The sequence below is a fragment of the Ctenopharyngodon idella genome, chromosome 10 (assembly GCF_019924925.1).
Source record: "Ctenopharyngodon idella isolate HZGC_01 chromosome 10, HZGC01, whole genome shotgun sequence".
NCBI lineage: Eukaryota > Metazoa > Chordata > Actinopteri > Cypriniformes > Xenocyprididae > Ctenopharyngodon > Ctenopharyngodon idella.
In genome coordinates, this window is record NC_067229.1 from 26,125,104 (window position 1) to 26,138,125 (window position 13,022).

At 34.6% G+C, this 13,022-nt stretch overlaps 1 protein-coding gene across 2 annotated transcripts in view; it reads right to left on the reverse strand.

The window, feature by feature from the left end:
* LOC127520143 (A-kinase anchor protein 2) overlaps positions 1-13,022 on the reverse strand; it is a 117,419-nt gene that overhangs the window by 46,392 nt on the left and 58,005 nt on the right. For both annotated transcript variants that reach the window (XM_051908020.1, XM_051908021.1), the window contains one exon: positions 5,792-5,874. In XM_051908020.1, the coding sequence (XP_051763980.1) occupies positions 5,792-5,874 (83 nt within the window). The remainder of the gene's footprint in view (positions 1-5,791; positions 5,875-13,022) is intronic.

Genomic DNA, 13,022 nt, shown 5'->3' on the forward strand with positions numbered 1-13,022 from the left:
AATAATTGTATCAACTGTATTATTCTGCTATAAAGGCTCAAGCCTTCGTTACTAGTTCTGAAATGACGTTTTGGAATTAGCAACGGAGGCTTGGGATGAGATGCGTAAGAAATTAGTCCCACACACAAGAGTGTTTTAAGGACAAAAACCTGACAAATGTCTTGAAATACAACATCAGAACAGTGTCTTGAGGTGTGGTAACCATTGTATAAGTGGAATAATTGACTCCAGGCCATTGAATTCTTAGAAAATAATGCACACCCGAGGTTTAACGGCCACTCCGCTTCACGTCATGACCGCATTACCACCTCGGGTGTGCATTATTTTCTAAGAATTCAACGGCCCATCGTCAATTATCCCTTACGTAATTCAAAAAGTAAGCATAAAGTGACACCCCAAACCCTTAGTGGGTTATGCGCATGTCATACGACTTTCCAAAACATAAAATATTTATGCATTTGTCATGAGACTGTTGGATTAGTTTTCAGAGGAAGAACTCACAAACAAAGTCGTGAATGATGTATTCAAGACTTTGTTTGATACATTTAGCAGCAAGATATATTTGCTTTTAAAATTTGATTGTTTTATATTATGTTTATTTTCAGTGTCTGTGAAATGTTATAATATCTGAGGTATGGCACCACCTCCCAAACAGCAGACTTCATTATCACCTTTGTTGTTGCTTGTTCCTGTTTTTTCTCCACTATTAAAATGCCTCTAGTCATATTACTTGCTTTGCTAGTGTATGTTGCCCTGGCAATTTCTGATTATGTTGTTTTTTTTTTTTCTCACCCTGGTGTTTCTGGTTTTGACTTCATTCTAAGCTCTGGATGTAAGTTTTGGACTGATATGCTTCTACATTTGGATTCTTGCCTGCACCCTCAACATTTGTATCTTGGATTTTTCTCTAAATGCATCTCTGCATCTTAAATATCTGTCAGCCCTGTTACAAATAGTCTGTTCTTGATTACATTTGGACTTACAGAAATTCTAAAAACAAAGGCTTTAAATGTTTTCTACTAAATTTGTGTCTTCTGTACAACCTTTCACAGTCACAGCTTCAGATGACACACCTACAGATCATTCACAGTCTACAGTTTACAAACCATTCAATGCAAAATGCATGCAAAAAATGCCCTGGATTTGAGTTTTTTTTTTTTTTTTTTAAATTTATTATTATTATTATTATTTTTTTACTAAAATTATTATTATAAAGTCTGCTATTTTAATCTGTGTATTCTGCACAGCCTGTTGTAGATGGACCTGCTACATCATTATCTGAATGCCATTTCCAATTGTATTACTACACTGAAAAAAAAAAAAAAAAACTAAGTAACATTTACTTAATTTTTCTTTTGCAAGTTTTTGCATGCATATTTTTAAAGTAAATTTCACATATGGAATTAACTAAGTTAAGTAAAATTAATAAAGAAAATAAGTAACTTATAGGCCAGTTAAAGTTTGTTGACTGATTTCTAGTTTACTTTTGCAATACTCTATATCAAGTACATTTTACTCAAACAATTAACACTAAATTAAACCATGCTTTTAAAGTGTATGCTTACTTAGAACATCTAAGTAAATAATACAGTATATATTGTGTAGAAAACATATCTACATAATAGAAGTAATGTAGTACCCACCCAAACACAGAGACCTCAATACTTGATACACAATACACAATAATGATAACTTTCGTTGGATCATTTTTGAGTACGAATCTGTTATTTTGAGTAAAAAAAATGAGCAAAAGATGTCACAAAACAGCAAGTTAATAAACCTAACTACAAAAACAATTATAAAACAGTGTAAATACAGCTGAAAAACAATGAAAAATGCAACATTAATAAATATTCATGCCCCAGTGCATGATGGGAACTAGGAATGCTCCAATCAGGATTTTTGCAGCTGATACTGATTACGGATTTTTTGTCATCATGATCAGCCGATACCGATCCCCATCATTTCAGCTTTATTTAAGTTATAATTAAGCTCTCTGTTGAATGTCAGTGTTTTTCCCCGGATAAGTAATACCACAGACATTATTTACAGTAATGCTTTGGATTGTTTTAATCCTAATTCAAATTAGGATACTCTGGTTTATTAAGGAGCCTATAAGGCTTAAAGGGATAGTTCACCCACAAATGAAATTTCTGTCATTATTTACTCACTTTCAAGTTGTTCCAAACCTGTATGAATTTCTTTCTTCTGCTGAAGAAAGAGGTTTGGAACAACTGTTTCCCGAAACTATAGTAACATATAGGACTGTCGGTAATGACGTCACGCGCAGGTGGAGGAGTAATAATTTCTGCTGCTTAATCTATTCAAGATCTCAGAGATGCTGCAGTAATGGACATGGCACCAGATGACTACTTCATTGTTTTTGTTTCATGCCATTTTGCTCTATTTGATATTTGGGTCACACTTTATTTTGATGGTCCCCTTTAGACATTCTGTTGACTATAATTAATGTTTCACCTACATGTCAACTAACTCTCATTAGAGTATTAGTTGAGTATTAGTAGACTGTTAAGTTAGGATTAGGGTTAGTAGAGTAAGTTGACATGTAGTTGCAAAGTTACTTATAGTCAGTAGAATGTCTATTGGGGACCATCAAAATAAAGTGTAACCGATGTTTGATTCATCGCGGGTTCCCTCATACGTCATAATCCGGAGTTCCCTTGCGCCTTTTACACACATATGCACACTTCAAAAACGGAGCTGATTGTTGACATACTAGAATATATAGATAAAAATGTAGATTTAAATAGAATAAAAGATGTACTGAACATTAGCTTGCCTAAAAACATGATCTATTTAAGTCCACATGCCATTTAACAAGAAACAGAGCTGCAGTTTCAACCATGTAAGTTTGCGATGCTGTTTGCGAATGTTCATTGAAACTATGGTTTCGGGAAATGCCAAATTGATGAACTATGTTGGTAACAACAGAACTTGAGACTATAGCTGGCTAATGATGCTTTAAGGGAAACACATCCCTGCTTGGTAATCTCTGTCATTCGTTGATCTTTCTGGTTTTCCACACAGTAAATCTGAATCTGTGGAGAACATCTGTGCTAGACTGTGGTGCACTGTAGGCTTTGCCCATGGATCAGAGTGCCTCAGGAATGCTGACCATATGAGATTTTGCATACAACCTGATTTTCCTTTATATTCATGCACAAAGTGAGCAGATTAACATGTTATATTAAAATCCAGCTATTTCCCACGGGCCCTTTTAGAAAAAACTGATTAGATAACAGACATGCCTTTCTGAGAATCCTTCAAATGACATTTCAGTGCCACTATAATCAATAAACTCCATCAGTGTGCATCTGCATCTCAAATGCGTGCGTCCATCAGACAATGATGAGCTGTGCAATCTCTGCCATGCAGATTGATGCTAACTGAACTGCTGAAGTAAACAGGCAATATGCATTTTGCCAGTTGCTACAGAATTACAGTGCATGCAGCTTGTATTTGACAGGCACATTTTGTGTTCTTTGAAAAGATATGCATGATTAATTCTCTTGCAAATAATGTGTCTGTTTCACCTGTATTTTATTTGCACAAGACATAGTGACAGATATAACAGGTGCAATCTTGCGTACAATAAAGAAGAGGTCACCTGCACTGGGACACATGCGGTGAAATGCTGCAATAAGGGATATCAGGACCACTGCAGTTGCCTCTTTCAGACCTCAATGCATTGATTCAAGCTACACTCTTATTAATCTTAATAGACAAAAGACATAAATGAACAACCAGGTTTTTAACGTGTAGCAATTCATCAGCTGAATGCCAGGTTTTATGTTGTTATTCACATGTTTCTAATCATTATAAAAAGGAAGGTTACCTCTCACCAGTGAACAGCATCAAGTGTGTATCAGTTCCTCAGCTGTAGATTGTAAGATGAAACCGTCACTGTGCGAATATTGTGATACGAAGGAGTCTGTACTGAAGTCAGTGCGATGTAAATGCGTCAGTGCATCACTCTCAGATGCACGCGCTGCTGCAGCAACTTTGACATTGAGCGCTTTAACGCACTGGGCGCTTCTACTGGCGTCCAGCTCGCGCGGAGCGTTCAGATCTCTTTCTGCACGTCTCTCTCTCTCTCTCACGCGCGCGCACAGTATACCATCTCTCTCTCTCTCTCTCTCTCTCTCTCTCTCTCTCTCTCGCTCGCTTGCTCGCGTCTCTCTCTTTCTCTCGCGCTCAGCACGCGCCCGCTGAATAATGAATGACTAAAGCAGCACTGGAGCTGCATGGATGTTTCTCTCTCGTTCTAGTGCAATCAGGAACTGATCACAATGAGTCGAGCGCTTTGCTCGGGTTACAGCTCTCCTATTCAATCTGGCCCCCATCCTGCCTTTGTTTCCACTCTAGCAAACAAAAACGCAGGGGGTCAACAGTGAAATATTGAAAGCCGAGGGCATTTTTTTTTTTGCACATTCTCTAGAACAATTAAGTTGTGCAACAATGTCCCGCTGTGGACTCATTAGAGGAAAAGTTACAAGACTTCAAAGAATCTAAAGAATGTCTTCATCACTCATGCCTGGATAATCAAATCATACCTCCTCAGCGATTTATCAAAGGTTTTCAAAAATTCTTGAACACTTTGTAATAACTTTAATTGATGCATTATTTGCAAATAGCGTGAGGTGAATCTCACAAAACAGGTCAAGAACATATCCAGGTCAGATTTGACGCCAAAATAATAAGAAATAAAATGATTAAATAAATAAATAAACTCTTTTTTATTACATAAAACGGACTGTATTACAGTAGTGAAAAAATAATGAGAACAAACATTTAGAATAAAAAAGTGATGCAAATTGTCATGGAAATAATGTCAATGCAAACAATATTAATGACTTACACTTGCTTGATTTCATGCAAAATAGCTTATAATGTATTATTATGTTTGATTCTGAGGTGAAATATGAACTAGGCATGTTTTCATGATTCAGCCATAATGTTTAACATAAATTCAAATAGAATGATCATGCATTCATATTTGAACTACTTATCTGTAATTAAAATTTTTTTGAATAGTATCTTGATCAGGTATATTATATTGTGGTGAGTTCAGTAACATTAATGTAATCTTAATTAAAATGCTAAAAGAAACACTAAAATGTACAAAAGATGTACAACATTAAACTGATATCACATTTTTAATACACTTATTTTTATTACAGAGGTGATAAATATCAACCAAGAAACCAGGGTCTTTGAGTATTGTCCTGGACAAAGGGGGGCTTGAAATCAAAAACATTGTGAAGCACTGATCTAGTGACAATCATTGTCATGCAGTTCATAAACTTCATACATTTTTCATAATTTCTCAATTACACCCACCAGAGAAGACTCTAATAATTGTCTTATTATATAATAACCCTAATAATTCTGGGGAAAAAATTCACCAATTTCATGTAGAGGCACACGATGCTGCTATCCAACAAAGAAACAGATTGTGAAGCTTACCGGTACCCTCATAACTTCTCACTGATCATTTTAACAACACACTCAAGTTATAATTACAGCAGAATAATATTCCAGCGTCAGGAATTCTGTCCAGATGCAAACAAACCCATTTGCATCCTACTACGTAAGGTGTAATGTATTTAAAGCATGCATTGAAATAACATTCTGATTATACTTATAGCTGTTTCCTGACATTGGTTTATGAAGTTTAAGTTACAATATAAACCACTTCAGACATACTGAAATACAGTGTATATATAAATATTACAGGTGGCCCTGTGAATGTAATCACCATTAGACTTACCAGAGGGTCTGAAGTTCGTGCAGTTGCTGCAGGATACAGTCCATTCTCTGCTGTCAGCAGCACTGATCGCGCCTTTTCACTGCCTGTAACAAAACATCACCCAATCATTCATTTATGAAGCGCATTATCATAACTTACAACCATCCATCCATCTTTTGTTTGTCTGTGCAGGTTTGCGGGGATTCTGGATTAAAACAACCTCATCTATTTACTGTACTCCTACTACCTGGAGTCATGCCAAGATATCAACAAAAAAGAATCAAGTTGTACGTCACAATAATGTTGTCAACCCAGTAATATCTTGTTGAGTGAGTTATTATCAGTGTTGGGGGCAGTTTTAAAATTAATGCGTTACTCCCTGAAAAAAGTAACTAATTACGTTACTTAGTTACTTTTTATGGAAAGTAATGTGTTATGTTACTTTTTCTTACCTGGGCTGGGCTTGCTTGCTTGTTTTTTAATAATATAAAAATCAAAATCTATGCACTTACTCACAATATCTCTCAACATGGGGACAGGAGAGCTGTCAGTCAACAAATGAGACAGCAAAGTAACTTGCATTACTCATTTAAAGAAGTAACTCGGATATTTTGCTGTAAATGTAAAAGTAATGCATATCTTTACTAGTTACTTGGAAAAAAAGTAATCTGGTTACATAACTCACGTTACTTGCATTACCCCCAACACTGGTTATTTGAGTTCAATTAAAGTAAACTGATGCTATAGTAACACTTCAGTTTACAGTGTCCCTGTTACTACATGTAATTACTTAGTAATAACATTAAATGATGCATAATTACAAGGAACTAACCCTAAATAAAACCCTAACCCTAATTATATAGTACATACTGTATATAGTACATGTTGTTAATTAATATCACTCAGTACTCATTTGTGTAATTACACTGTAACAATGGCACAAAGTGTAATTGATGTTATCATTTAGCTCAGATTAAGTAATTAGAGAGGAGGATGTAAGGTCATAGAGCATGTGTTTATCATAGCAGCCCACACACAGGCTTAGGGTCAAAGGTCAAGATAATGTAGTGGGTTTGAAATGTTAAATATGCTGTCTCATTATAAAGTAGGCCATGAGTCAGTACTTGATTCTTAAAGGGTTAGTTCATCCAAAAATGAAAATTCTGTCATTTACTCACCCTCATGTTGTTCCAAATCCATAAGACTTCATCTTCGAAACCCAAATTAAGATATTTTTAATGAAACTTGAGGGATTTCTGTCCCTCCATTGAAAGTCCAGCTAATCAAAACTTAGAAGGTCCAAAAGGGTCATACAGGTGTTCGAATCCATATGAATCAAGAGGTTTAATTCAAATCTTGTGAAGAGATATGATTGCTTTATATGATGAACAGATTTAATGTAGGCTTTTATTTAGATTAACCAAAGTCTTACCAGTTTGGAATGATATGAGGGTGAGTAAATGATGACAGATTTTTCATTTTTGGATGAACTATCCCTTTAATGCTATACTTGAGCATGTTTGTTGAAACAGACTGTCTACTAATGGAGGAGCTTTGATAAATAGCCGTGAATGTTGTTAGAGAGATATAGTCAGCATCTTCTCTCAATGTGTGTTCTAGTATATTCTCTCAAAGCCTGTTTGTAATCAGATCAGAGAGTTCAGTACAGTACAGTACAGTACAGTACAGGCAGATCTGTACATAACAGATAATAAAAAATATTATTATTATTTTTAGTACTGGCCATGATGACAATATTTAGCCCAATATTCTGTTTTTCCTCTCTAAAGCATCAATGACTGTTTGTGATCTTTTGTGATAGTTGTGTATGAGTGCCTGTTTGTCTTGAGCAGTGAGGCTGTTTTAGAAAAAGTCCTCCAGGTCCTGTAAACTCTTTGACTTGCCTTTTACACTCCATACATGAGTTATTTCTATACAGTGGCTTGATATCAAGATCTAGCTTTGCTACTCACAGCTGAGGGACTCTTGATTATGTTTAAAAATACTAAATCTTACAGATTTTGCAAGGGGTATGTGAACTGCATTTTCAAAGGTTATATCTCATATTTTATACACTGTCAAGAAAAAATATGCAAAAATGGTACCTTTAGGGGTACAACAGCCTGTCAGTGGCCTTAAAAGAACAACTTTGTATCTTATTCACCCTTAAAAAGTGCATTTTAGTACCTTAGAGTAGTAATATGTACCCTTAAGGTACTACTATGAACTTTTTTCAGGTAAGGTACAAAGATATCTGCCCCGCAGTGACAAGCTGTTGTACCCCTAAATGTATAATGTTTGTACAAAGAGTGTATCTTTATTGCTCTGTGTTCCATATTATAAGAGATTTAACTGCTGCTAGTCCTTTTTTTGAAGAAGAAGCAGAAGAAAAAGAAGATTCCTGTAAATAAGCCATTTGTCACTCGAATGTTTTATGTAAATGAGGAAAGGATGATATGAGCCGAATACAGCTGTGGTGTTTTCATTCTTGGAAGGCTCTCTGACTAATAACATTAAGTCGTTATATTGAACATCTTTAATGATGCTCTCAAATCCTCCCAGGAAGTTTGTACCTGTGTGTTTTGAAATTGTAATTATGACAGGTTGTGCTTCAAGTGATTTTGTTTTTGAATTAAAAGGGATCTGTTGGGTGATTTGATATTTGTATACATTATATATTAATATTTATCTGAGTTTCACTACAAACACAGGAAGCTTTGCACTAATGCAACATAATATAGATTTTTTTTACACTGTATACAAAGTGGTAACCTGCAATTGTTAAATGCATACTTCTATCTTATGTAATATATTATAATATCTGAAAGGAAGGCAGCTGAAGGCTTCTGCTCAGGGATAATGTTTATGCCATTTAACTAATGATTTCATTTAAGTAACTTACAGCTCATAACCTGGAGTTAACTGTCTTGGTGAGGAGAAATAATGGATCATCCCATGGTTTGAACCTAAAACCTTTCAGTTAAGCCCAGATCTTTAACAACTCAGTTACAACACCCCTATACAGTATTCAATATGTTATAGCAAACATGAGGCATAGGAGGGTATTAATGCACATTAGTGTCAAAAATTTTGTGTATTCTAGGCAGTGTTAGTATAATGTCAGCAGGTATACTGTCTGGCAACACTTTATTTCGATAGTCCCCTTTAGACATTGTACTAACTATAAAGTAACTATAAAGTAAATAAACTATAAAGTAACTTTGCACCTACATGTAAACTAACTCTCATTAGAGTATTAGTAGACTGTCTGCTTAATATCTGCTGACACTTTATCTTGATGCTCCTCAACAGACACTCTACTAAGTAATTTTGCAATTATGTCTACTTATTCTACTAACCGAAACTGTCTACTAATACTCTGAGAGTTAGTTGGCATGTAGTTGCAAAGTTTCTTATGGTTAGTAAAATTTCTAAAGAGGACTATTGAAATAAAGTGTAACCAAATGTCTTTCTAAATGCTGATGTTTAGGGATTGTGAGGGAAGACTGTCAGTACTTTGTATGTTATGTAATATAGTTCTTCAGAGTAGTGATCATCCGATCAAACCAGCCATGTTGATCGTCTATATTTAGCCATTTTAAAGATTATTAGCAGTGGCCAATTAACCATGTACAGTTGGCCAATCAACACAAGTGTTTTCTCTCAGTTGTGTCAGCTAAAAAAAAAATCTAAAGTAACAGTTTAATCAATGGGTAATTCATTAAAGTAAATATTGTGTAAATGTTTATTTCAGATGTTTTTTTTTTATTTTTTTTTGCAGGCATTAAATTATATTACATAATGACGTCATTGACCACCCTCATCAGATACAATGCAATATGCTAAGCGAATAAATTTCACTGAAGATGAAGAATCAAACTAATGAAATTAAATGCTGATTATAAACATATTTTATTTAATAGCCTACATATTATGCACATAATTAAGACTTTGGTGTGTGAAAGCCATTTGGTGCTTATTAGAGTATTAAGTCAGCTTAACTAAATGCGAATGTCAGAATCAAGTCAGTTTTCTACTAAATACATCCTTGAAACAAGAAAGATTTACCTGATAAGCTAGACTGTATAATTACGATTTGTTTTTAAATTTTATTATATTCACTACTGTGCAAATGTTTGGGGTCAGTATTTTTTCTTTCTTTTTCTTTCTTTCTTTCTTTCTTTCTTTCTTTCTTTCTTTCTAAGATTTTTTTATTCAGTAAGGGCACATTAAATTGATCAAAAGTGACAGTAAAGTTTCACACTGTTACAAAATTCAATGTATTACTGTTTCCACAAAAATATGAAGAAGCACAACTGTTTTCAACATTGGTAATGATCAGAAATTTTTCTTGAGTAGCAAATCAGCATATTAGAATGATTTCTGAAGGATCATGTGACACTGAAGACTGGAGTAATGATGCTGAAAATTCAGCTTTGATCACAGGAATAAATTGGATTTTACAATATATTCACATAGAAAACAGGGTAATTCTGTTTCACAATATTACTCTTTTTATACTGTAAATAATTGCAGCCTTAATGAGTATAGAAGTCTTCTTTCAAAAATATTAAAACATCTTACCAACTCCCAAAATTTTCAACAGTAGTGCATGTCCATATATTATCTCCATAATATTGTAAATTGTTTTTTTTAGCAGGTAAATTAATCTCGTTATAAGGATGTTTAGATATTTTACTGGAAAACAAGACACATGACACTCTTCTGCTGTCCAGGAGTTTCTAAGCCTACTGATATAATGACTCTTACAAACCTGTAGTGAATTCAGAACTCCTCAGTGGGTGTCAGCTTTAACTGTGAGCGAGGGGACAGATCTGGTGAGGGTTAAACTTGCTGTTCATGCAATCTGTGAAGCGGGGTAGATACATCAGCATATCTCATTCACATCTGGAGAGAGTAGCTCAAGACACAGACCCTACTGGAGTTAGTGCTGCCCAGAAACATGTGTGAGGGATGAGATTACGGATAGGGAAAGTGGTAGTAATGTCCCGATGATGGGAAATTAGTTAGAGAAAGAACCATAGCACAGACACCGGAGGGTAGGCACATTGGAAAAAATGCTGTTTATTGGACTATGTATACCATACAAAGGATAAATAAATAAATTAAAGCCAATGTTACAGCATCAGTGCTGGCAGTCCATACTGGAGAGAGTGTGTGAGAGAGGAAAAGAATGATATGATACAGAAAAAGAATGTTATAATCAGTAAAAAAGGTAAGCAAAGTGGAACAATTAAAAATTACACTTCAGGATTACAAAAATACAGCAGAATCTCAAGAAGCACAGCAGTAATTTCATGGCAGATCAGAGTTCAGATGGGAGTCCAAAACTGAATCGACTGTTTGGCAGTTTGAGGCTGAAAAATCCTGATAGACAACATCGACACTAGCCTTACTATTTTACTCAAACGTGAAATGCTCAACCAGTCTTAAAGACCCCATGTTTGGAAAAAGTCCATGTTTGTTAGCTTCGAGACCATCTATATGCTAGTGTACTCCTAAAGGTAAAAACATTAACATTTACCAGATACATGCATTTAAAATGTGCTGAGCAAAAATATCGATGACTTATCTTGTTCACAGTGGCGTGTACAACAATAAAATAAAATCCAATAAAATGAATGAGAGTTTCCCTCCACCTAAATAACACCTTGCTAGTAGTATGTAGCAAATCACGGTTCTGCTCAAGCAAGTTTAATATACCTGGAGAGAGCTAACTGTTACCATTCACCTCAATGGTAGTTACTCGGTTGACGCATGTTCGGAAGTACAGTATGCGACCTGCAGGCTCATGGGAATTCAGTTTTGTACATGTTTTTTTTTTTTTTTTTTTTTTTGAGCCAATCACCTGAGCTATAAATTTCAAATGGCTAATTACTCTACAGCTGCAGGAAAATACTACATACTTTCATGTCAGTTTATAAATATTTTAGGTTTTGACAAATTGGTTCTGAATTTCATTTGTATAGTCTGTTTACCTACGCCCCACTGATGGTTTGTTTATGGCTGGAACTTTACGCTTAATGTTTATTTGAAAATAAATCATATGTTTTCATAAGAATCAAATAATACAAATTCATATGAAATCACCAAGTCGTAACATTCAAGTAGTAACTTTTCTCATGCAATCAGGTTGGTGGTGCAGTTATAGCATCTACCAGCAGGGGCAAATTGCCAAAATTATCCAGTCAGACCCTGACCCCTTGGTTTTGGTGGGCTGTGACTAGCTAGTTAGCCGTTAGCTAACTTCTGGCCTAACTTCCTGTTTCAATAGGAAAAATGTCAACTCATGAAAGGAAACTACTCATCAAACCATTTCATGTGGTCTTTAAGCCTAAAAAGGTGAACTGTGATTTGGTTTTGGCACTGATTACAGAATCATTTCAGGTACTACCTTAATACACTACACTTTAAATAAGTTATCTAGCATGTCATAGTATAATGGTATAAAATATAACTTATTTTGGCAATTATTGATTTATCTAGATTTTTCAATGAATCAAAGATTCACATAAGATCTTGAAGACAAACAAAGCCCAATTCAGCACTAAAAAAATTAACTTTTAAATTGCATGTTCTGTACATGCATAATTATACCCACACGAAGTTTATCTAGATTTATCTTCAATTAAGACTGAGTGATACATATTTCAGGTACTTCATGATGTGAGTTATGCCTGGAAGAAGGGCAAAAGGGCAGTGTTTTACCAATTTCTTTACCATTTATATATTTCATATCTTTGTTCACTGTGAATATGAGCAGCGATAGTAAGCTGGCTTTTCATTTCCCCATCTGAGTATCATTTTTACAAAAAACATGATGTGTTATGGCACTGAAACAAGTTCTTCTGTAATGTGGCAAGACTTGGAAAAATGAATACAGAAAACAGCAAGGCAGCTGGTATTAGTAAAAGAAGAAGAATTTACTTATAAATAACTAATATATGTCCTTTTTGACCACACTGAGAAGTCTTGGGATTTAACAATATGGTATATAAGTGTGAATATGCAAACAATGTGCATATATTAAATACACTTTCAGGTTTTAACCACTATAGAAATAAATGTGGATTAAACACTCATTTTGAGTGTGATATATGTACATTCTTTATCTACAGGCATATTCTTTATCTACAGGCATATTATAAATAACAGAGATATGCAGTATCTTTGTGATTTATGAAAAAAAAAAAAAAAAAAAGCAGTAGCTATTCATGTACAATAGTTCAGA